The sequence below is a fragment of the Dermacentor andersoni genome, chromosome 1 (genome assembly GCF_023375885.2).
Source record: "Dermacentor andersoni chromosome 1, qqDerAnde1_hic_scaffold, whole genome shotgun sequence".
NCBI classification, from domain to species: domain Eukaryota; kingdom Metazoa; phylum Arthropoda; class Arachnida; order Ixodida; family Ixodidae; genus Dermacentor; species Dermacentor andersoni.
The window spans coordinates 25,009,431-25,036,096 of record NC_092814.1 but is presented as its reverse complement, the minus strand read 5'-3'; the positions used below and the strand labels follow the sequence as shown (position 1 = coordinate 25,036,096).

The 26,666-nt window shown below is 43.7% G+C and overlaps 1 protein-coding gene across 3 annotated transcripts in view; it reads left to right on the top strand.

The window, feature by feature from the left end:
- The window catches only part of LOC126545231 (casein kinase I), a 64,469-nt gene that overhangs the window by 15,433 nt on the left and 22,370 nt on the right, over positions 1–26,666 (top strand). For all 3 annotated transcript variants that reach the window (XM_050192997.3, XM_050192998.3, XM_050192999.3), the window contains exons 4-5: positions 419–517; positions 24,248–24,761. In XM_050192997.3, the coding sequence (XP_050048954.1) occupies positions 419–517; positions 24,248–24,761 (613 nt within the window). The remainder of the gene's footprint in view (positions 1–418; positions 518–24,247; positions 24,762–26,666) is intronic.

The window sequence follows — 26,666 nt, the reverse complement described above, 5'->3', positions numbered from 1 at the left end:
TCTAAAGTCTGCAAGGAGCACATCCAAGTGCTTCTGTGCTTTTTAAGCACATCTTAGGTTGCCTCCGGTTTGTCGAAGTCCATAGTAAGGATTGCAATGAAGTGGGGGGGGGGGTTAATTTTTAGTGTTTAAATTGAGTTAATGAACTAATGGCCACTTACTGCTTTCACACTGCTAGCCCACTCTAAAAGTTCCATATAATGTAGCTTGCAACCATTTTCGTAAACCTGCTCCAAAAGTGCCATTTTACTGCTCCAAAATGCATTTTTGGCTGATCCAAAAGCTGCTCTGAAATGGCACAGGCCTGTAGCATCACTGGGTTTGCCTAAGGTGTCAACACTCGCTGAGTGCTGCAAATAGGGCAAGTTGAAGTGTGCAGCACAGCTTTTATGACATCTTTCCATTTCTTCTTTTTCAGATGATTACCCACATTGAGTATGTGCACAATAAAAATTTTATCCACAGAGACATCAAGCCGGACAACTTTCTTATGGGAATTGGTGGTCACTGCAACAAGGTATGTTGTGGTTCTGTTGTGCAGAAGTTACCTGTGTTGTTCTTTATTATTTCATATCCGTAAGGGTGTACGAATACTTAAAACATTCGAATAGCAATTTAAATGTATTCCTGAACAGTTTAGTTTATGAAGTGAGTAGTCATTTGCAAGTTCAAATATTTTTCTGATAGTTTCATAGTATTTAACCTCGTCAAGTGTGTATGATCAAACATAAAACTGAAGCAACAATGCGACAACTTTATCCTGGACGTAGTGGACACAAAGCATGAGAAATTGCATCATAGCGCATGCTGCATAACCCATGGTGCCAGACTTCTTTTCTAAACTGTGATTGTTCACAGTTGGGTTTTGCTTGTACATGGCATCTAGCAGTGGGTGTATTGTTCGGTACAATTAATAGGTGCTGCATCTGTGTTCTCTTCAAATAAAATCAGACTAAGCTTTGTTGCAACATTCTTTGATATGATGACACCATCTGCTGTGACCGTTCCAGCTAGAGAACAAGTTTCTTTTTTCGTTCTTCTGTTGTGACACGACAAACATACTTCATTTAACCTTGGCGGTACACACAGATGCTCTAAGACCATCTCTCTGAACACCATTTGGATAATTGAGGACCACTTGTGTTCAGAGGAGCTCTTGTATACGAACAAACTTCTCATTTGTCACTAAAGCTCCCTTGTATATTAATCCTGCCAAGGAAAGCACTTGTCACCCTGATAATAACAGGTCCTCTTATCAAAACAGTGGCTCTGGGCTAAGGCTTTCCTTTGGAAGTAAAGAAATATTTGTGTACTTGTTTCTTAAAAGAAATAGCAGAGGAAGGATGTCCAGTCATTTTGCAATGTTTCAAGAGGCTTTCCTTGTTCATGTCCTTTTGATCTCCGCCTCCTTGTGGATTCTTTGTCTTGTTTTGGGTGCTCCATTTGTGCTGTTAACTAGAGGTGTGCGAATATTTGAAAATTTAGACTATTATTGAATATTATATTTTGAATATTCGTATTTGATTCGAAAACTGGGTATTAAGAGTATTTTCGAATACTTGGTTGCATACCAATATTCAAAACAAATTGACTATATTGCTGGCTGTGTGGGTGCAAATGCGGTTCTTACCATTTGTTTTCATCTAATTTAAGAATAGGTTTGATTTGGTGCTGAATTTTGGAGTTTCATGCTGCTGGCGAAAAAGCATGCTCAGCCACTGAATGTCTAAGCTTTGCGGGAAAACCAGCCTCCCAGTAGCAAGGGGCACGGGTTTGCTGACAGTGGGGGTTGCAATTATAGTGCAGTGAAAGGGAATTGGGACAACTGCACAAATGATTCCAACTGCAATAAGAATGAGCACATGAGGGTCGGATACTCCCGCACTTAGCCGTATGTGGTTTAGCCGTGTCCGAGGAAAAGGGGATCGTGGGGGTTGAGTTGATGCCAGTAGTTTGGGCCGTTATGGCCCCTCGGGGGAGGCAACATGTCCCTTTAGCCTCAGCTTCACGTAGACAGCACTCCTGCACTGACCCATCCGGGGGAAATCAGTAGTTTCGTTTTCCTGTCTCTCTCTCCCTTCAACCTTCGTCTTTCTCTCTCACTTTTCATCTCTCCGGTCCTCACTTCGTTTTAGTACTTCCAATTTTCCAGGCAGCAAAGGTTAACCTGCTGTAGTTTATCTAACCTTTGGTCTATTACATTAGGTTATAGTAGCTAGGTGGCGTCTGTATTTCCTTCGGGTCTCGTAGTGTCTCCTTGTTGTGCTCGATAGTGGGTGGCTGGCATAGCCGCTGAAATTAAGCAGCTATTTATGTAAACAACTATTTATGGATTTGTCGTCCTTCCACCGTCTGCCTGATTGCCCCCTCTTACCAAAAGAGGGTGCACTGAAGCAATGTTGCAGTTTTTCGGCCAACGCAATAAAACCTTCCCACGATTTCACGTCATACATAGTGTCACATGGTAGTAATGGTAAAAAAAGCATCAAAGCTGTGAATGGTGAAACTAGTGTTTTGTTGGGCGAACCTGTGCCCTCAAAAACAAGCTTCACTCAAAGCACAACGATAGCGGTGAACACAGTCGGTGGTCGTTGAAAATGTGTTCTGCAGGTCAAGCGCATCGGCTTTTATACACGAGTAATCTGTGGTGCACGCGCATCTTCCCGAAAGTTCTACACAATTAGCGTTGCGTTGCACAAGCTTAGGTGACAACGGAACCACTAATAACGTTAGAGAAACTTCCTATACATGTGGATGCATCCCGTGCAAAGCGATAACATCTGTTAGATAATGAAAAGCGCTCACCCGTAAAAGATAAACAAGTCCACATGTCGGTGCCCCCCTCTCAAAAAGCATCGTCCCGATACTACAAACATAACAGGAGAGCAAAACACAAAAGGACACTTATTAAACAAAAGTAACAAAACAACAAAGAAACAAAGTCCAAAGTAACGCAGTCCAAAAAAAGAAAGTCCAAAGTTCATCTATGTGAAGTCCCAAAGTTCGTGAGCGCTGGTAGAACGGCTTAAGTCGCACAACATGAACTACTTGAGGTCGTGAGCGGTGCCGCTGTGATAGCGAAATGCCGTCTGGCACGACCTTATAGTCGAGTGCGCCAATGTGTCAGTCTATCTTGTAGGGTTCGAAATAGCGGTGTAAGATTCCTCTGTCGGTGATGAGGACTTCTGGGGCACCATGTCGCAGCAGGATGTTCTCGACGAAGAATTTTGCCACTTCGGCTGCACTACCTTTCGGCAGAGCTTTCGTTTCAGCAAAGCGGGTGAGGTAGTTCGTTGCCACAACAATCCACTTATTTCCAGGTGTTGACGTCGGAAAGGGTTACAACAAATCCATCCCGATCTGAAATGGTTGGCAAAGAGGCTCGATTGGCTGTAGTAATCCTGTTGGCCTTGTCGGTGGTGTCTTGCGTCGCTGACAGCCTCGGCATGTCTTGATGTAATGGGCGACGTCGGCGGTCAGGAGCGGCCAGTAATACCTTTCCTGTATCCTCGGTAGCATCCGGGAGAATCCAAGGTGCCCAGCGGTCGGATCGTTATGTAGGGCGTGCAGTACTTCTGGACGCAACGCTTTTGGAACAACAAGAAGGTTGTCGGCGTGGACTGGTAAGAAGTTCTTCTTTACGAGTGGGTTGTTTTGAAGCGTGAACGAAGACAGTCCTCGCTTAAATGCTCTAGGGACAATGTCGGTGTTCGCTTCCAAATATTCGACGATATTTTTTGGCGGCGGGTCCACTCGTTGCTGTTCAGCGAAGTCTTCCGCGCTTATTATTCCAAGGAAGGTGTCGTCATCCTCGTCTTGCGGCGGCAGGTTAATGGGGGCGCGTGATAGGCAGTCGGCATCAGAGTGTTTTCATCTTGACTTTAATATTACAGTGATGTCATATTCTTGCAGTCTGAGGCTCCACCGCGCCAGGCATCCTGAAGTCCTGAAGGGTCCTTTGAATTTGCTAGCCAACACAACGCGTGATGGTCGCTGACGACTTTGAATGGCCTGCCATATAGGTAAGGGTGGAATTTTGCTGTAGCCCAAATGATGGCGAAGCATTTCTTTTCAGTCGCAGAATAATTGCCTTCCGCTTTTGACAGCGACTGGCTAGCGTAAGCTATCATCCGTTCAAGTCCATCAATAGTGAAAACCCTGAAAAGACTGTTAGAATGATTTCACCTTTCACTGTTGCGAAAAGTCTCACCAGAACAATTGGTCCCAGCTACAAAGTTACAAAGATCACGAGCGGCGACCTCCTGCTTGAGGTATGTGATAAACAACAACATAACCAGCTCCTAAACCTGGTCTCATTCGGTAATGTGAACCTTGCAGTGACTCCACATCGATCCATGAACATAAGCAGAGGAGCGATTTCTGACAATCTGTTGAACCTGACCGAGGAAGAGCTCCTAGAGGGCTGGGAGGAACAGAATGCTACCCTAGTAAAAATAATCAGAATCAAACTATAAAAAAAAAAGAATTTCCACCTAAACATCTGATCGTCGCCTTTGCATCCAGTGTGCTGCCAGAAATGTTAGAAACAAGATACACAAAAGTCCCGAGTCCTATCATACATCCTGAGCCCTCTGAGATGTTTCAAGTATCAGAGGTATGGCCACTGTTCACAGAGCTGCCGGGGCTGACAAACCTGTGTGGAGTGTGGTGTCCACAATCACCCCTCAGGTTACTGTAATGGTGCACTCCATTGTTCGAACTAAGATAGTGGACACGCAGCTTACTCTCGAGCTTATCCTACATGGCAGAAATAAAAAGATGTAATCACACTCAAAGTAAAAGAATACATTTCCTTCCAGGAAGCATGAAAGCACGCATCATTTCTTCATACCACAAGGTATGCTGATGCGGTGCCTAAGGGGGCAACGCCGCAGCAGATTCCGGCATCTACCCGGTTCTCAAAGAGTGTGGCTGCGGTCGTGCCACCAGCCCCCCCGGCAACAGCAGCCAGCGCTGCTTCGCCATCCCTGAAGGAGGGCCCTTTTACCTATGGGTTGGTTGCCTCGAAGGTTTTGCCTCGTCAGATGAGACCTACCCTGTAAAAACCCCGTTCGTGTGAGCGGAAGTCCTGCGGCTCCAAGGAGTTTATAGACACGACCCAAGCCAGACGGCGCATCCAGCGCCTCAGGAGCGGTGCGATTCTCACGACCACCCCAAGAAAAACAAAGCCCGAATCATGGGGCCTGGAAAGGCTCCGTAAGCCAGCTTGACTCCTTTTGACACACAGCACAAAAACACGGACAATAGTACACTGACACACGGACATTGTTATCACACAGAAAAATATTACACTGGAACGTGAGAGGTCTTATCCATAACCTCGATGAACTTTTACACAAATAAAATCCAAAGGTGCTCTGTATTCAGGAGACATCTTAAATCTACACAAGCAAACTTTCTCCAGCAATATGCTATTTTACGGAAAGACAGAGAAAACACTGTTGCATCGTCCAGTGGTCTAGCTATAATAGTCAACAGAGATGTTGCCTATTGGTAACTGCTCAGAACTCCTCTTTGGCCAGTTGCTATCGTAGCAGTGCTATTAAAAATAGTCACCATCACGTCTATATACATCCCCTCAAGTTATCAACTCTAGAACAACATTTCAAAGCTTCATTGATGAGCTCTGTCACTCTTACATAGTCGTTGGTGATCTAAACATGCATAGTGTGAGAAGACGGCTAATGGAAAACTCTATTCTCCTCAAGTGCCTGCTTGCTTAGCATGAAAGAACCAACATTCTACAGCCCCTACACACAAAACATATTCTTTCATAGACCTAAGCATAGCGTCCAGTACAATTGTATCATATATGGAGTGGGATGTGATTAATAACCCTTATCGAGGTGCACCACTTCCCCATAGTTCTAAACCTAATAAAACAAGCCGAGTGCACTACACATGTTCCCCGATGGAAAGCCAATTCAGCTGACTAGACTATGTTTTGCGAACTAATACATTTGCCCTGGAGTGATATCAGTCTACTTAGTCTAGACAATGCAGTAGCATACACAGCGTTTATCATTGGTGCTACATCAGTATGTATTCCCTAAACAAATTGGTTGCCTTCGAAACAACATATTCCATAGTGGAATGAGGAATCTAGGGAAGCCTGGAAAAAGCAAAACGAGATTTGGAATCTCCTTTGTAACTTCGCAACTACAGATAACCTAATTAATTTCAAGGCAATTAAGTTGCAAGGTAGAATAACATGCCACCATGCCAAATGGGAAAGTTAGGAAAAGTACATAAGTAGCATCAAATCTTATAAAAAAGCCTGGAACAGGGTGAACAAAATAAAAGGCCGTGAAACTCGTCCTCTACCACTAGTAAATACATAAGGAGACCCTCTTTGTCTAGGAGCACATTTTCAGTACATCTCATTACACAGATACATTTCTAAAATACCAGCGACAAGCAAAGCAACTGTCTCTGGGTCGGAAAGACATTCAATGAAGTATACAATCGTCCATTTAGAATGGCGGAGTTCCAAGCTTCACTGAATTGTAACAAGTCTGCTCCAGGAAGTTACAGAATAATGTATGAAATGATCAAAAGCACCCTGAAACTCGTAGAACACAACTGTCACTATTTAACTCCAGGTTCTCTACCGACTACATTCCGTCTGCCTGAAAAGAAGGAATAGTAATTCCTATTCTCAAAGACGGCAAGGACCCTTCCTCACCCAGTAGTTATAGGCCTATCACTCTAACAAGTTGTCTATGCAAACTATTTGAGAAAATGATTAACTGCTGCCTCATCCATTTTCTCGAAAGCAACAAAATACTCGACCCCTTACAGTGCGGTTTCAGGGAAGGTAGCTCCACAACAGAACACCTTGTCTGTATTGAGAGAAATATTTGTGATGCCTTTGTGCACAAACAGTTCCTCTTGTCAGTATTTTTAACGCGATAGCGTTAAGGAGCTCTTGTCGCAGAAAAGCCGGTGGCGTCGGCATCAGTGGCGTTGGCCGTGAGCAATAAATCCTGGGAGGCACTTCATAAATAAAAACTTGCGAGATGGGCTGGATGGGAATCGAACCAGGGTCTCCGGAGGTTGAGACGGAGATGCTACCACTCAGCCACGAGTTCAATGGTTCAAAGCGGTACAAAAGCGCCTCTAGTGAATGCGGTGTTGCCTTAGAAACGTGCCGTAGAAAGTTATACTGCGGTGTATATCGGTAATTATGAGCATGTAACTTACAGAAGTCGCAGTTACACGAGTAGCGAAGTATGTTTCCGCTACATTTCTTCTGCACTCTGCGCACACGCAGAGCCATCTTGCGGCAAACACAGAAGACCCCCCTCGCAATGTGCGGCGCTGCCCCGACGCGTGGCGCGCCACTCGCCCGCTTTTCCCCTTCTGGCCGTGCGGGGACCGGTGCGAGGATGCCCCACTACCCTTGCGTTTAATAAGTTTTCTCGCTCTCTCCCCTTCCAACTTCCAGCGTGCGTCACTCGAACCCTCGTGTTTAGGCGACGCGGCTCCTCTTTCCGCTCACAGCGCGATTCCTAGGTGCAGCGTCCGATGCGGGATGCCTTTGACGTGATCGCTGCGCCGTAGCGCGTCTGGTGGGAAAGCGTCCCCTGCGATGTGTTCCGAGCTGCTTCTGAGGAGTCGGCGTCTGCGTGGTGCTCCCAAGCAAGATAGAGGACAATCCCATCAAGGCGTCAGCCCCATGATCGTGTCGGCCTTCATGGCGCGTTCCACACCGAGTTCTTTGGTTTGTTCCGCTTGCTCAGGCGCACGTTTCGTTGCCGCGCTGAACGCTGCGTTGCTCGGCGCTCACCGCGTGATTGGTGGATGCAAAGTCCGATGCGGGGCGCCTCGTAAGTGATCGCTGCGCCGTAGCGCATTGTCTTACACCCCTTGGCGGGTTGACGGGAACGCAATCGCATTCCACTCTTGAAGGCGAAGCTTAAGCGTCCTCCAATTTTTTTTTAGATATGGAGAAGGCATATGACACACTTCGCGCTTTGGAATCCTCCGTGATTTGTCTGAAATGGGAGTCTGAGGCAACTTACTGAACGTGATTCCAAGTTACCTCTCCCATCGCACGTTCTGTGTTAGACTTGGTAACATTCTGTATCGTTCTTTTACGCAGGAGGCTGATGTTCCATAAGGTGGTGTGCTGAGCTGCACTCTTTTTCATTGTCAAAATGAATTTGCTCCACACTGTCATACAACGTATATGTGGATGACATCCAGATCGGTTACGAATCATGTAATTAAGTATCTGCGAGTGACATATACAGCTTAACTTAAATAAGTTATCGAAGTGGGCGGAAGCGAACGGTTTCGAACTAAACTCTCAAAAAAGTATGTGCATGCTCTTCTCTAGCAAAAGAGGTATACTGCCGGACCCCATAATAGATCTCAATGGAGAACGACTATCTGTAAGCCGTGAACATAAATCTTCAGGTATCATTTTAGACTGGAAGATAACTTTTGTCCCGCACCTGAAGTATCTTAAAGCAAAGTGCCTCAAGACTATGAATGTGCTTTTGTCGAGCACATCCTCCGGAAGCGACAGGAGATGCCTTGTAAGCTTGTACAAAAGTCTAATACCACGTCTTGACTACGGAACAGTAGTTTGTAATTCTGCTAGGCCTAGTGCTTTGAAAATGCTACTGGTGCCCTCAGGACTAGTTCTCTGCAAAACCTGTATGTCGAATCTAATGAGTGGTCTCCATACTTCCAAAGGACATATTTAAGCTTTTCCTATGCTTTGAAGGTAAAATCAGCTGTAGATCATCCATGTCATTCAGTTATTCACTACTTGTCCACGGCCAGACTGTACTGTAACTGCCCGGCCACTAGGCCTCCTCCGTCCTGCTGATTGGAAGCATTGTGATAAGAAACGGGCGTTGCTGTTCTAGAGAAATTTCCTAATGGCTCCTACTAGACTTCCACCGTCTTGGGAGTGGCAGACCATCTAGTATGGCATCTTTCTTAGAAATATCAAAATGGGCACCTGAGGCACATATTGGCATTTTCTTGAACTATTCCTGTACTGAATTTTATGCAGACGCTTCCAAGTAATTTACCGGTGCCGCTTATGCAGCTCTGGGACTGTCATTTTTCAGTGCATGGTCCACTAAATCCGCATACAAGTATTTTTACAGTGGAAGCATTCGCAGTCCTCTCGACAGTTAGAGTCATAAAGCAAATGAATATTACAAAATCAATCGTGTTCACGGACTCATTGAACGTCGTTAGAGCTCTAATGAGTCTGCAAGAACACAAGAATTCAGTTTATAATGAACCTATACAGCTTGTTATGCTCAGTTTACAAGGACAACCAAGTCATAGTACTATGCTGGGTACCTGGCCATAAAGGCATTAAAGGAGTACTGACACAAAAATTTTCGATCTTGTTTTTTTTTGCTGCAATAAGTAGCTAATGACCCAGTAATCATGGCACGAAACATCATTGGCTTCAGAACGCGACAAGTAATTATTTCGAGTCTTGTTTGTAGTGACCAGTCCAAGTTTCGGTTCGAGAGAGCAACGAGATGGGCCAAAGAAGGAATGTAAACGCAGCAGGACACGTGATCGCACAAAACTGTGACGTGCGCTTGCCGGCGCACGAGCTTCGTGTTGCTAGTTCGTCTGCAACGCCTGCACGTGCTTTGCGATGTCCTTGCCATCTTTGTCGTCCTTGTTTTCGTCGTCCACTGGCGACTATTTCCTGCTTGCTGTAGTTGCCGCCAAATTAGACGTGGCCAACCACATTTGACTGGATCCACTACAAAGCAGCGACTCTGAAAGTGTGGCTAGCGACAGCTATCAATATGTGTGCGCCCTGGTACAAGTAGTATGAGCCATTCGTTGCGGGCACTTTGGGAATGAAGCATATTCCGGAGCAGAACACAAGGCGAGGCAAAAGTCTGCACAGCATCAAGCTTGGGGGTAGATAGTCTTGGTGGAGGATAGTCTGACTGCTCCAAGCTCGGCCGGTTTTGTTTATACCAGACATGCTCGAAATGAAACGAGCAAATCTGGCTGCTCTTCAACGGGGTCAATTCTAAGCGTTCAATGGTGCACACGAACTTGAACCAATTGTGACGCTTGATGACGTCGACGGTATTGCTAACAAGCAAGCCAGGCCAGCTGGCAATCGCTAGGAAATGATTTTAGGCCTAGCTCGCTGGCCATCGGATCTGAGGCTGACTGCCCTTGCGACCCGTCGCGGCTGGTAATAAAGCATCTATATTCGTCGACACAATCAACGCCTGCACATTTATGTCACTCGTAAGTGACAATACAAATAGCTTTCCTGTTGCCATTGGGAGCGATGAGAAAACACGTTAGCCAGGCGATCCGCTTCGCAGAGGTGATTGCAGTGGCGGCTGCGCTGATTGCTTGCGAGTCGAAAGCACGCCAACGATTTACTATATTGCGCAACATTTTATGACATGCACACTTTCGAGGTCACTTTGCGAGTTATTTCGTGTCAGAAACAAATTTTAGCCGATTTTTGTGCTGCCGTCAGTGGTGAAAGAGGTCAGTGTCACGACCAGGGAGAAAAAAAGAAGAAAGACACCGGGACGGTAGGAGCGGCGAGAAATTTGCTCGCAGGGCCCGCCCCGATGGTAGCACAAACTCATGACATAGCGTTTTCTCGGTTGTTTACATTCCTTTCTTGATGTCGATATCGCAAGGTGCTGCGTTTTACAGTTGACTGTGCGCACACACTTTAAGATTGATTTTAATTATGTTCCGAGCTGTATTCGCCGTTTATATTTTGCAGAGGATGTGTCTGTGCCCACGTAAATCGATCTCACGCGTTAACCCAACTTTGAAATTTTGTGTCGGTACTTCTTTAAAGGCAATGTAACTGCAGGTGAAAGTGCCACGTCAGTAGTTTTTGAACATACAAATACAAACATATAAGAAGCCAACAAACAAAGACACCAAGGACAACACAGGGGAAATTACTTGGTACTTAATAACTGAAATAAAGAAATTATTAATTAATGGAATTGAAATTGCTGAAGAAACAACTTGCCGAGGTGGGAACGATCCCACGTCTTCGTATTAGGTGTGTGATGCTCTACCAATTGAGATACCACGGCACCATCTTCCCATCCACTTTCTGGAGTATTTACGTGTTACTACTAGAACTAAACCTGAGAGTGCTAGCCAGGGCCACTACTAACACACCTTTGCAGCGGATGTGGAACATCCTTTCTGCTGCATGCGTCAGAAGTACATCAAGAGTACGTTTCTGCCGCAGGTGTCGCATACTCACGACGCATGCAGCAGAAAGGATGTTCCACATCCGCCTCCAAGGTGTGTTAGTGGTGGCGCTGGCTAGCACTCCCAGGTCTAGTTATAGTAGTAACACATACCGTATTTACTCGCATAATGATCATGCTTCATTGTAAAAAAAAATTGGTGCAAATTCAGGGGTGTGATCATTACGCGGGTTAAATTTCCCACGAAAAGAAACATTTTCTTTTTTCACTCCACATTTGCTGCGGGGTGACAAGCAGGCGGCTGCCGCTGTCAGTGCGGGACACCAAAACAAAAATGGCAGCCGGCGGAACAAGCCGAACGCGATTATTTTTCTTCTCGTGAGTACATTACGCGCATTGAAGCAGTTTCTTCCGTATCAGTAATGAATAATATCGTTAATATCGGCAAGTTTGCAACAATAACGTAGCCATGTCCACTTTGAGGGGACAGAAACAGATGGCCGCGCTTAGCTGCCAGTGACATAGACATATGGCGGGCATGCTGCGGAAACTGCAGCATTTGTCTTCACTGCTATCTTAATACAGCACATTTCCGCTAAGGGTGGGCGAATATCTTAGCTGCGTTACAAGCGTCAGCATATGAATAGGGTACACTTCTAAAGTATCAGTGTAAACGTGGCCACTATCGTTGCTGCTCGCGATTTGTTGCGTGCCCACGAGTGCAGACGAGAAGAATTGAAAGGCGCCCTTTATGGTGGTGTTGTTGACCAAAACCAGTATGAAGCCTACAAATAATAAAGCCGAGGCAAGTTTGCTTGTAGTTTTTTTTTTTTTTTTTTTTTTCATGGAAGTGCGGAAAGTGATGAAAGGAATGAAATGGGGCATCTGCTTAAGAATGTTGGGTGCGTGGAGACCTCTTGGTATGTCTTTAAGTCGTTCGCGTAGCATTTGACAGATGGTAAGCGCGATCATCATTAGCTAGACTTGGCACACGACATATCGCTGCGACAAGTTCAGAGTGCGATCATTACACGGGAAAGAAAAAAATCGAATTTTTACGACAAAATTTAGGGGTGCGATCATCACGCGAGTGCGATCATTATGCGAGTAAGTACGGTAAATACCCCAGTAAGTGGATGAGAAGACGGCGCTGCGGTAGCTGAATTGCTAGAGTGTCGCACGCGTAATGCAAAGACGTGTTATCGTTCCCCACCTGCGGCAAGTTCTTTTTTTATTCACTTTCAATTCCATTAATTTATAATTTCTTTATTTCAGTTATTAAGTACCAGTAATTTCCCCTGTGTTGTCCTTGGTGTTTTTGTTGGGTTCATGTGATATGATTGAAAAAATCGGGCCCGTTAGTTAAGCCCTTTCTTTTTCAAACACAAACATAGCCATCCCTCCCACAGACCTAGAGCCTTTCATGTGCCGTGAATTGTGGAAATCTTGGTAAAGGCAGTGAAATAATGAAGTGTCAAATAAGTACATATGATTGAACCAAGAATTGGGAAATGGATAGCTCAGAAAACAAGACACAAGGAAGTGCTTCTTTGCAGGTTAAGGATAAAGGAACACACTCTTATCCCCTTACAAGAAGTGATACCCCGACATACGGTAGGTGTGGCGACATTCTTACAGTCCTCCATGTCTTTATCCAGTGCCCTGATATAGAAGCACAACGTAAAAAGTACTTTTATCCTGCATATCGTGAGCACATCCCTCTTCACCCGGCATTCTTGGAGCCATGAGCAGTTTTTTTTTATTTTAGAATAGTCTTAAACTTTTTAGCAGACGTAAGCACCATGAAAATTATCTGGCCAGGCTATCTCTAGTACGGCGTCGCTTGGCAGGCTGCAGCTGCAGTGCAAAAATTTTCCTAGCACATGCATCTCAGCCCTCGACTCCAAGGACCCTCTTGAGGCACTAGTGCTATTGCATACATTTTATTATATCATCTCTCTGTAACTGAACATTTCTACTCACAACCCGCATCATGAGTCACTGTCATTATCTTAATACTCATATATATTATGCAATTTACGGGGACTTGTTTTAAGCCTCTTTACAGCTACGTTGTACCTACCATTCACAACTCGCTGTTCACTCCATTCCTTATACACTGAAAACCCATCACCATATGTCATGATGCTCTTTGGCCATAACTGGCCCTTGTGCCATTAAACAATACACATTATCATGTAATAAGAATGTTGGGTTCGGTTAGGTATAGTATAGGTACTGTGGGCCGATTTTTGGCAGTGGTGGCCGACCATGCAACTATGCAAATATGCCAGCTCCCCACTGCATGCCCATGTCGCGCCTCTGTGCACTCTATCACATGCGTCTTGCAACATTTCAGGATAGAGCAATGGCTGGTCCACTAGTGCAATATGCACCTGTGTGTAGCTTGGGATTTGTACACATATCGTAGGCGATGGGTGTTCCGCAGTGGGCATTACCATGATGCCTGTGTGCATCGCGGTTTGCTAAAAGGTGCTGTTCTAAATGAGTATATATCTATGCACATGTTTACTTGGAGTTATAATCAAAACATTTTTTAATGCTATCGAAGGTGCCCGCTTCCTCGTTCCTGTAGTATAATGTAGTATCTCGCATTATATCGGTGGTTGCATTATATTCTTGCAAATTCAATACCTTGATAACAGGGAGTCGGTCAGATGTCTCGCAATGAAGGAAAACAACAGATGGGGTTTGCTGCATGAGCTATGCTGAAGAATTTCTGCTTGTATGTAGCATAAAACACAGGAAAATAAAAAGACAATGTTCCTGCAGTTCTATTCTAACCAATGGTTAGAAAAGCACACTACAGAACCACTTTGTTTTGGTTGGGTGCAAGTGAAACTTTTGCCTTGCTCATCTGTTATTTTTGTAGTGCCACCCCCGGTCATCGCATTTGACAGCAAATGCGATGATTTACGGCTGGCACAAGTTCAAATGCTTCCGAGTTTATGGCCATTTGATGTAGTATATTAAGGCACAGGTTGGAGAGAACAGACAGCTAGTGGGAATTCCTCTATTCTCCAATTTAACATGAGCCAAATACAATGTTTTAGTATAGCAGCTTACTAGTCTTAATTTCTTACAGTTGAAAATGTAATTGCGATGTTTGAATGTGTTGAGGTAGCCAAACTTGCATTCAACCGCCGCGATGGCTTACCGGCTATGGTGTTGCGCAGCTAAGAAAGAGGTTGCGAGAACAAATCGGGGCTGCGGCGGCCGCATTTCGATGGGGGCAAAATGCAAAAACGCCCGTGTCCAGTGCATCGGGGGTACGTTAAAGATCTCCTGGTGGTCATGATTAATCTGGAGTCCTCCCACTATGTTGGCATACCTCATAATCAAGTCGTGGTTTTGGCACGTAAAACCCCAGAATTCAGTTAAAAGCCAAACTTGCTAGTAAATGCATATGCGTATCATTATTTGATTCAACATTTGAAGCTAAGTCATCATATTTGGTTCGTATTGGAAAATTTTGATATTCGCGCACTCTTAAAGCCTTTGAGGATTGAAATTTCTTGCAAGAACCGTGCCCCCGTGGTCAGTATTATTTGTTGCCGTTTCCAGCAGTAGGAAATGATTGAAAATTCATCAATATAGCCAACATTTATTTCAAGCAATATTTTTTCTCAAAAATGCTTCACTCGCACCAACAGTATAGACACAAATGCACTATGCAGTAAGATGTTGAGAAAAACATCTACCAACATTTATGGCTATCAATTTGTTGTCCCAAAAACATATTTAATCAGAAGAAACACTTGAGCCGTCGCCGTGAGAATGGCACTGCCATAACAAAATCACGACTGCGCACACCCCAATGTACTGGAATATGCGAACCGCAATCTAAGGCGAAGAAAACTTATTCGACCCTCTGAACTTTGGCCATGCGGGGCTGTATCTAAGCTACTGTAAAAAGCGATAGCATCTCCTCCACGAATGCCTTAGATGGTAGCACACGACGCACATGCGATCTTGTGAGCGAGCACTTGGAAGTAAACAAGTCCACTTGTGCATCCCGGTGAGTGGAAACTCAATTTTAAGTGATTGTGGGTGACTCCATAGAGATGGCAGTACCTCTCCCCAACCGGTGGTGTCGAATATGTGCAAAATACGGAACGTAAGATCGGTGTTGTACATGTACATCAAAAACACTGTGCGACGGAAGAGCGGCACCGTACATGCCCAACAATAACCATCAAAAGGTTAATAAAGCAACTTTATAATGGCTAATGTAATGATCAATTTGCTAATGTTGTGAATAGTAGAATGTGAACATTGCTTTACAGGGTGAAAATGGCTGTTGATCGTTCGAAAACTATTAGACAAGTATATTTGATTTAATATATGACTCCATATTTATGTATAGAAAATTATTTGCACATCATCTGAGGAATTTCACTACAAGACAGTCATCTGGTTCCCAGCCCATACAGCATGCGAATCCACCACCACCCCCAACCTTAACGAGTCTGCCCATCATGTAGTGCGAGGACTCATTAACCGCACCCGATTAGGGGAGGAGGCTCTGACCGAGGAGGAGGTGGAACGGAAGGATAGAGATAGACTCTTCTCATTCAGTGACATTACTGAATTCTATAAAAAGTCTAGCTGTATATGTCCACCTCCTAGCCCGAAATTTGACAGGTTTCAGGCTGTTGACTGCCTTCAAACCAGAAGTTACACGAACCCGGTACATCTTGGCCACATGTTTCTGAAATTATACCCTGATGCCAAATTTAAATTATGTGATAGAGGAGCCACCCTAGAGCATATACGCTGGCATTGTGAACTAGTTCAGAGGAGAATTGCTGTCCTTGCGTAAGATCTAGATTCGCGGTGGAGAGCCGCACTGACTAGCTCAGATCTTCAGGACCAACTTTGGGCCATCCAGCAAGTCTGGGAAGCTACAGAGAGACGGGGTCCGGCCTATACCATGCCATCAATTGCAGGATAATTAATAAAGTTGTCACACACACACACCTACTTAATTGTATTTTGATTAAGGCCGAGCACAAAACGCACACAGCAGCACCTTGACTACTTCATTGTGACAACAAAAGAAACTGTGTGGTGGTTGGGTATGTTATTGGCATTTGATATTTTTTGTTTTTGAACAGGTGTGCCGTACGTTAACCTGAAAGAAAAACAGCAGTACTGCAGATTACTTTATTCAATCAAATTAGTAGTATTTTATAATGGACTAAATGCAACATACATGGCAGTTCAGGACACTGCAATGAAGTAGCACTTTTACCAAAACTTAAGTTACAGAGCTTGCTTTAATAATATAGTCGTCTTACTTTCAAGCAACAGGTGCTCTCTAGACGTAGCTTCTTAATTTATTCATCCAGGCAGGACTGTAAACTGGCAAATGCATACTGTGCAGGAAGTTGAACAGGCAACCAGCATATAGTGATGCCAGCTTTGGTCGTGGAAAACCCAACCAGTCACAATCTTACCATTTCAATGACTGGGTCTTAAACCCTATGGGAAATCAGCACTGCAACTTATTTATGCTCACAGCAGTACCATAACACACATCCAAGCATAAGCATGCTAACTTTCTGACACATGGTGATCACCTTTTCTGGATTTATTTTTCTTGAAGTGTGCTGGTCTTGTATGTCAAACAGAACGCTCTTTCAAGCTTCTGCTACTTCAAGAGCAGTAGTGCACAGTCTTAAACTCTAGTGTCACGTGTAGCAACATTTATTCCCGACTGCAATGACCTCCACGAAGGGATACATGCTTATGAAGTCTTCTATGGAAAGAAACTTGAGTTCTGTCCTTACTAGATTGTAAGCATGGGATAACATATTTTGTGCATGGGAAGCTTATATCATGCAAGAAATGAAGTGCTAGACTCCATTATTACAATTTGCCATGTCACTGAAGTTGGTGGTCACTTGGAGTCACCACCATGCTTGAAAGCTCTTAGCAAGCTGGTTTTTATAATAATTGCTTGATGTTTTGTATTAGTTTTTGAAAATACAATAACACTCTTGATAGTTTTGCAAAGGGTGACAAATCAAATGACAGCGATTCCGACTTTTAAAGGGACAGTAAAGGCAAATATTAAGTCGACGTGGACTGTTAAAATACCATTACAGAAACCTATGCAGCACTTGTTTTGTGCGAAGAAAAGACTTAGTTTATGAGAAAATTGCATCTGAAGGGTCCACATACATTCAGCGCAATTCATATCGCCTTTCCCCGAGTGGGAAGTGGTGACGTTACATACACCGTCACGCCCTTTACTGCCGTTTGTGAGTAAAATGGCGCCCGGCAGACGGCGCTACGGTTTCCTGCGCAAAACGCGAATGTGCAGCCATGGAGAAACAGAGTCAAGAGAGAGTGTTGGATTCGCCACTGCAGCTGCTCTTCGTCAAGTGGCATGGATAGTTTGGGAATCCTGCAACATCACATGGATGTGGCATTCTCTGCTACTTGCAGTTTGTGTGGGTTTCGTGAGCCAACAAAACCAGCGCAGCACTGCACGATAACGAAACTAGTAAAACGTGAAAGTGCGGGCTGTGCGGAGAGGAGCAAAATGAAACGTTTTTCAACCGTCTGTGTTAGGAGTAATGTCAGTGAGTGGTTTTTTCTAAATATCAAATGGAACTGGACAAGTATCATTTCCTTGTGTTTTATAATGCAATACAGTGATATTCTTATTTTGAGTGGTTGAGTACTAGTGACTTAACTATAATGAGGAGTGCCTTCGTCATCAGGCTAGTACTTGAACTTCCTGTGGGATTCTCTAATTGTGTGCTGCACTCACCTCAATTTCTCGATTACTAAAGCTCTGTTCGCGATAATGTAGATGCCTTAGACATTCTTGAGCACTAATCTATCACTTTAGCTTGACAAAAATATAACTTTTTGAGGTGTACCCACAACCTCCACATTACGCATGCATTACACTACCAATTGTGCTATGGTGATGGCTATCAATTCGTCTACTAACTTTGGTATTTGTTTACTAGATCTAGCCCTAGGAGTGTTAGACAGTGCCACTCAGAGCCATGGTGGGTGGATGTGGAGCATGCTTTCTACTAGTGGGCAAAAAAAGATGTTCCACATCCACCCACCATGTCTCTGAGTGGCACTGGCTAACACTGCTAGGGCTAGATCTACTAAAGATAAATACCAAAGTTAGTGGATGAATTGATAGCCATCGTCGTAGCACAATTGTTAGTGCAATGCACGTGTAATGGAGAGGTTGTGGGCTTTTCTCCCACCGGCGACAAGTTATCGTCGTTTTGTCCACTTTCATTTTCCTTTTCTTCATTATTTTCTACATTCCAATTTCAACCGCAGTTAATATCCCCAATGCTTTCCTTGGGTTCATTGTCTGTTGGCTTTATGTGGTCATAATTAACAAAATGGAGCCCCTCAGCTTGCCTTCTTCTTCTCATTTATTCATTGTGTGGGTCTCAAATCTGTCAGTGTTAATGTTATTAGGAAGCATGCGAGGGTTTATTAGCCACGTGGCTGCTCTTAAGATCACATGCTATGTGGTGCCATCGGGCAGTAAAGGACGTTCCACATCTTCCCACCATGGCTCTGAGTGGTGCTGGCTAGCACTCCTAGGGCTAGATCTAGTAAACATAAATACCAAAGTTAGTGGACAAGTTGATGGCTGTGGCCGTAGCTCAGTTGGTAGTGCAACCCACGCGTAATGCGGAGGTTGTGTTTGGCTCCCACCTCCGACAAGTTATCTTTTCGTCCACTTTCATTTCCCTTTACTTATTTTCTATATTACAATTTCAACCATAGTTAATTTCCCTGATGCTTTCCTTGGCTTCATTGTCTATTGGCTTTATGTGGTTAAGCCTTGAGCAGACACTTAAAAACTTTGGGAACTCGAAAAGAAAATGTTCAAAAAGGTGAAGCAACGATGTCATCCTGGTGTTAACAGCGCAAAACGTAGACGGGACACGAGATGAGAAGACTACACCACAAGCACACGTTTTGCGCTGTTAACACCAGGATGGAAAACCAACAAGCCCAAGCTGCTATTCTAATGATGTCATCTCATTGGTATCTGCACTAGTCATGTGTAAGCTGCCAGTTAGTCATATGTAAGAGCAGTTCTGTCTGGTCTCAATCTAACTAGTGTAGTCAGATGCTGCTCTGGTGGAAAAGCTGTTTGGTACACAAATAAGTTTTTGCTAGTCATGTATTAGAGCACTTTAGAGTACAAATAAAAAAAATTGCTTGTAGTTTTTATACCAAACTTCTTCTTTTATGCTTTGTTTCTTTACTTGGTCCTATAAATATTTTATGCATTTGGATCAACCTGTTTTGCAGGTTGGTACAAATTCACCACACCTTGTGGATTTCTGCAGAATTCATTGGTTACTTTTGTAAGACTTTGCCCATTAAAGCTAAATCGTGATTGTGCTGAAGTTTAATGGTTTGCAGCTCTGTCACATTGCTAGGGTTAATTCTAAACAGTTGTAAAAGTTTACATCGTTCTGTTTTCTGTTAGAAAAAGCTTTCTTGTCTGTTAAATTGCTCCTAATTTGGAATTTGGTCCTCCAAAATGGAGTTTTCTTTCCTTGTAACCTGGTCCAAATTTTGATTTTCCTCCTCCACAAATTGCTCCAAATGCTATTTCAGCTGTTGCACCCCTGTCGATTTTTACAATTTTTTAAATAAAATTCAGTTTTACTCTCCAAATAAACTTCTGTGCATGAAAAAGTTAAAGAACATCAGGTGAACAAAATTCCCCACTATGGCATGCCTCATAGTCGTATCGTGTATGCATAAAATAGTGTACAAAAAGATATATTTTGCATTTGGGTCCTGTGAGGTAAACTGCCTGGAATGTTCATGGTGCATTACACCAGCCCACTAGCCTAAAGCTATAGTATAGCATAGAAAACGGGACAAGAGAACAAAAGAAAAAAGCTTGCACATCTACTTACACAAAAACTCTGGAAGGGCCAGCACTGAGCACCATGAAATGAACAAAGTGGAAAGGGGAGATTCATGGCACCGTTGATAACTACAATGTTGTCAATTTCTGGGTGTAGCCAAAAGGATTAAATGTGAATTTTTTTTTCTCTCATCTTTTGATCTCTTGTTATATATTAAACCTGCAGTAGCATGCCAAACCTTTTGTTTGGCTAGCCTCCTCACCTGTCATGAAAATTTCTCATCAGTGTGCACATATTTTCACTGCTGGTTGATATTACCGTTTTGCATTACAATACATTTGATATAACAAGATTTGGGCTGTGCACAAGTTGCCAGCTGGGCGGGCACCATCTGGACCAAAAGGTTCGGTCCCATGCCGCACCTCATCAAAATTGTAGAAAAAAATTTGCAGCCCTTACACGAGTCTATACGGTACTTTTACTGCAAACGTGTTTTAGCTGAGTGCACTGCATCTGCAACAAGTTTTTAATATAAGTAACCGAGTTTTCATTGCTGTTCTATTGTTTAACCACAGCATCTCGACCTGCTTAATAAGCAACTTGCAGGTGTTCTGTAGAACAAATATATAATGGTGACTGGAGTTTTGTACGCATTTTGGATGCCATGTGAGGTCTCACGCGCTGCCACCTACTCCATTGGACCAGAGTTCCCTAATACTTTTTTTTACTGGTTGCAATATATCCAGTCAAGTTTGTCATAGGAACAGAAGCTGCTGCTAGGGGTGCCACTGCATATAAGGTGACTATGACTACTGCCGGTGTCGTTCGCTTGTTTTGGTGGTTTCTGTCGCAGACTCACTCGTATGCTTTCATGGTCACCTTTCAGAGCTATTTTCACATTCTGGTCTTCCACTCAATTGCATGGAACAGATATAGTATGAGCAAAATTTTGCTGTGAAATTAAACCTTCCAGAGCATTTGAGTGACGAGAGGATGCTCCCTTCTCACAGATATATTGGCAGTATGTAGAAATTTTTGTCCCAAAGTGCGACACCTAAACAATTCCGACAGATTTTACATTACAAGCTTGCTTTTGTGCAATTTACAGCATCACAGCTAAGCTCGGATTAACAACCACCATGCTAGAAGACGCCATTGAAGTCTTGCAGCTTAGCTCTGTGTCAGAAGATTTATGTGTGAAGGTCCTTGAGCAATTGCAGCAGTTTTGCTGCTGTCAGTATGCTGTGGACAGTAACGACATTTCTGTCGGGATCTTACAGAAATGACCATGCACACGTCACTAGCCTTGCTATCTTGCATAGTTTACGTAATACAGCTCCGAAGACTAACCTTTACTTGGGAATGGGCCGAGTGGTTGCAATTGTCCTTGAAGGCTGAACACATAATTGGAATAAGTGCTGCAGAAAGTGGTGATTACTGCATACAATGTGCCCAAGCGAGTGTTTAGTGTAGTTTCATCGCCAAGATCTCCAGCTGTGCCTTGTTTGATTGTGCTTGTGCTGTTCCATGGATTGTGTGCTGCCATCCACCAAAAGTACGAGTAAACATTGAAACAAAACTAGGTTTGTCCATGGCATTGCAGTAAAATGCAAAGTATCGCCGACGAGGAGAGCTTGTCCATGGCCATTTTTTAACCAAACCAGAAACCCATAGACCAAGCCAGATGGTTCAAGGCACGGAAGGGGTTAACTTGACAAGGGATGACCAGGATTAAGATGAGATGCACCAATGAGTGCTTTAGTTCAGAAAATGCATTTAAGACTATTTAGTACATATTCAGAGTATTGCAGAGGCCATGTAGGAGGTCCAATAATTTTTTGTAGGCTGTGCAGCAGTAGGAGCATAAATTCCGTGCAAATATTACAGGGTTTTATGCATTTGATGTTTGGGACAGGCAAGTGTTTTAGGTGCCAGTAACCTTGCATGTTGGGGGTGTAATGACATCAAAACACATCATTGTTAGCAGGCCAAAAAGTGTTCTTAGTGCATATACTAACCTAAATTACTCAAGGGGGTGACACCCATATATTTAAACAGTTCAGCTCTTTTGATGGATGTGTTAGTGATTCTGTAAAGAAATTTATTATGGCTGAGTGTTGGACTACATCAAATTTCTGATTTTGCAAATTGCCTACTTAGCTACTTATGGCAACTTATGGCATAACTTTGCACCACCTTCTGTCAAACTACTTGCCTATATAATGTTTGTCCAACCTAAGCTTGAATATGCTAGTTCCATTTTTCATCATGTCAGATTTATTTAACTACTACCATACCCATTTTACTGCCCTCAAACCACAGCACCTTAGTTTCCACACTCACCTCTCGCATGATCGCACGCCTCTACCTTTTTTACTATACAAGCACTTTTGTTCTTTAGCACCAAACAGCAATTTCATTCGACCTCTACATTGCATATCGTACAGCATCCATCAAAATGCCATTTAGCCAACTCATATCAAAATCTTCCATACTGCCCAACATTGGAATGATGTTCATGCGTGCATCGCTTTGATAATAGATCACCTCCAATTCAATTCTGCCATCGAAAAGCATTTTGTTATGTAACGCATGACTGCTGTACTCATACCATTCCCCCTTGTAATGCCTTGCATCGAGGCCTTTGAGGTGTAATAAGTAGTATACTTTTTGTATAGGTCAGGGTCTTTAGCCAGTAGTAATGCCAGTCTTGTAGTGCATTTTAGTTGGTATCATTTGTGATTGGTAAATGAATGACACCCCACAGGCATGCACATTTGGCAAGAGATGGGCAGTGGTAAATCACTGTTATTTATTTTATTTAAACACACTGCAGGCCCTTTTCGGGCCCTTGCAGGAATGTTTACAAGGATTATTGTGTTCAAAACAGAAAATAAGGTCGATGTTCTCGTATCTTAAAAAAAAAAAAAAGCAGATCTCTAAACAGAAAAGTCCATTTTCTGAATGAAATTACCAAATGAATCTACGGACATACACGCTACCGCATCTTCTGGCAATTTATTTCATAAAGAAATGGCCCTTGGAAACAGGGCGCACTTGTGGATATTTACACGGCTGATTGTTTGACGAACTTCTTTACTATGGCTAGTTCTTGATGAATGCTTGAAAGGAGGGTGTAAGTATCGTGAATTACTTATTTTAAAATGACTGTGAAACAGTAGGTACAAAAACTTTAACCTTGATATGGTTCGGCATTGGGACAGCGTTTGTAAATTAGCTTGGTTGATTAGATTAGTAGCTCTAGTTTGATGTGAATAATTTGAGTAAACAAACCTTACAGCTAATTTCTGGATGATGTCTAATTTGTTGATGAATATTTTTTTTAGGGGGCTCCAGATAATACCTGCATATTCGAATGTAGGTCTAACGAGAGTTTTATAGGCACTAAGTTTAATACGCACAGGTGCGTTATGCAGTTTTCTCCTTACATAGTTTAGTTTACCTTCAGCTTTAGAACAAATAGATTTGATGTAGGGTTCCCAATGAAGGTTAGATGTTAGGGTGAGCCCCAAGTGCTTCATTTGATCATATATTTTAACAGGTATGTCGGCAAACATGTACGTGAAATTTAGAGAGTGCTTGTTATTAGTGAATGTGATGCTTTCAGTTTGCTCACATTTAACTGCATTCCCCAAGTCTTGCACCAAGCATAAATTGAATCTAGGGAGTAGTTAAGGAGTTCTTCAAGTTCTTTCGCAGTTTTGTAAATGACGCAATCGTCTACAAAGAGGTGAAGTTCGATAGATGAAGGGACAATGTAAATGAGAAACAAAAGAGTCGTAAGAACTGAACCCTGGGGTACACCTGAATACACATCCAGGTTCTGTGAAACATATTCACCTATTTTAACACATTGTTTCCTGTCCTTTAAATAAAAACTTCGGGTAGTCAGGACTTGTACTTAAGGTATGCCAGGTTTTACTGACAAGTGATGAGTAATAGGTGATGACCATAATGTACGTGACCTTTTGTCACCATTGCCTCATACCATGCCCTCATAAGCTCCTACCAACAGGTGTTCTTGAGTTGGCTCTTGAGTACCCATGCGTTCGACAATCTGCATTAAATTCAGTAGAATGAACATTCTTGCTTCTTCAGCTGTTCCTGATCGACTTTGGGCTGGCCAAGAAGTATCGGGACAACCGGAACAAGCAGCACATCCCGTACCGGGAGGACAAAAACCTGACGGGCACGGCTCGGTATGCATCGATCAATGCGCACCTGGGCATTGAGCAGAGTCGCCGGGATGACATGGAGTCCATGGGCTATGTTCTTATGTACTTCAACCGGGGTAGCTTGCCCTGGCAAGGTTTGAAGGCTGCCACGAAGAAGCAGAAGTACGAAAAAATCAGCGAGAAAAAGATGTCCACACCTGTCGAGGTGCTCTGCAAAGGTTTTCCGGCTGAGTTCACCATGTACCTCAACTACTGCCGCGGCTTACGCTTTGAGGAGATGCCTGACTACAAGTACCTGCGCCAAATCTTCCGCATTCTTTTCCGCACGCTGAATCATCAGTATGACTACGTCTTTGACTGGACCATGCTCAAGCAGAAGGCAGCTGCCTCAGCTGCTGCTTCAGGTGCCATGGCTGGACAGCCCGGTGCTGCTGCAGGTGAGCACTGGAGGATTTTTTTCAGGGATGCTGCCCATGCCATAATTTTTAACTTGATACAGTTGCATAGAATAGGTTAGGCCATTACTTTTCTAATGCTGCCACAGAGAAATGCCCCTCACATTCCTTTGTAAGGATTTTTTTTCTCTGTGGAGCATCCCTTTCAATGTGAGTGCATGTACAGTTTCGGGTAACAGTGAAGCGACAGAAATTTTGTTGTAAAATTGATACCATATCTCATTGGTAAACCCTTAAACCTTATTTCCTTAATTTTTTCATCTTTATCAAAAGCTCGTTCTGCAAATGATGCAGTGAGGCCATATATAGTAGAACCTCGTTCATACATTTTGGAAAAACCGTGAGAAAAACGTACTAACTGGGAAAACGTATGATCTGAAGTAAAGAAAAAAATTCGACATGCTTTTGTTGACGTCGACGTAATGCGAAGAGTCGCGTGGATCGTTGCGGCACGAGACGCCGACGCACGTCGAGCTGGTGGTGCTCCTGTGGCCCGAGATGCGTTTGGTTGATCTCCTATTGCGTGAAGTTTTAAGAGGGCGATGGAAAACCGAAACGAAATCAAGCTGGTGGGCGATGCCGGATGCCACCGAAGCGAAACGCGATGCTCGCATCCAGTGATAGCTGTGAATGCGGTGTGCGACCACCCGAGCCAAGATCTGCTGGTACTGGAATAAGAAACTGCGCGCACCATCGTTTTCACATGAGACGGGCGGCTATATACTGTTCTCGATTGCATGCTCCTCGCGCCTTTTCTTGTTCACATGGGATCTAGCAGGTGGAAAACGTATACAATCGCAGTCTGCAGCTGGGAATGGCGGCGTGTGTCGGTTATCGCCTATTAAAAGCATGCGCTATGCCTCCCATGGCACCACGAGGCCCGAAATAGATAGGCGAAGATGCTTATCACAATAGGATTGGCGGTGATAGCTGTGAATGCCATATGCAACGACCCCGAAAATTTGCTGGTACCGAAATGAGAAACTAAGTGCGCGCCGATGTTATCACGCGAGATGGGTGGGCAAGTATTGCGGTGAAGCTGCCGCAGCGGGCAGCTATATACTGTTCTCGATTGTGCGCGCCTTGCGCATTTCCTTGTTTACATGGGATCTAGCGGCCGGAAAACATTATACGATCGCATTTTGGCGACGTACTGAATGTTGGTACCGAAAAGTCGTGTTCTCCGGGAACATATGAACCAGTAAAAAGCATAACTCTATTGGGTAATTGTTTGTGTTCTTGGAAGCGAACGTTGGTGCCGGGAGAACATACGTAACGGCAACGTATCAACGAGGTACTACTGTAATAATAAAGAGCTTTAGCTTGTCCGCAAACTCCTTGCCACGTGAAGTTTACTGGATTACCGAAGAGGTGTATGGTAGCAACAGTGATAGTAGCGACATCTTGTGATGCAGAGTTTAATCAGAGCACACAAAGCTCATATTGCAATGACCTACCATTTCCTACTTGACTGCTGGTGTAAATTGTTTGCAATGACATAATCATTAATGTTCAGTCTTTTTTATGATTTTCCTTTGACAATAACGCTGACATGACAAAAGAATTTCTAAACATATTGTAGTTGGCCAAAGCCCCCCAAGGTGTCGATATCAGCTTTGCTAGAGCCGTCCATGGCTCCGTTAAACTGCAAACGGTAAGAAGTTTGTGGACAAGCTAAACGCTTTGATGACGCTGTGGATTTGCACATGCTGTTCTTTCTATTGCTGGCCTACTTCTACATTAGTCTTCATGTATTTTCCATGTGCTTTCTATTCATATTTGCAATGCACACAGACAGTCGTGCCACGGAGTGACCAGTAAGAAAAATGCTTCAAGGATTATCCGTACAGTGTCTTCGTATGGCTCCGTTTGCGTAGCCGCGTTTCT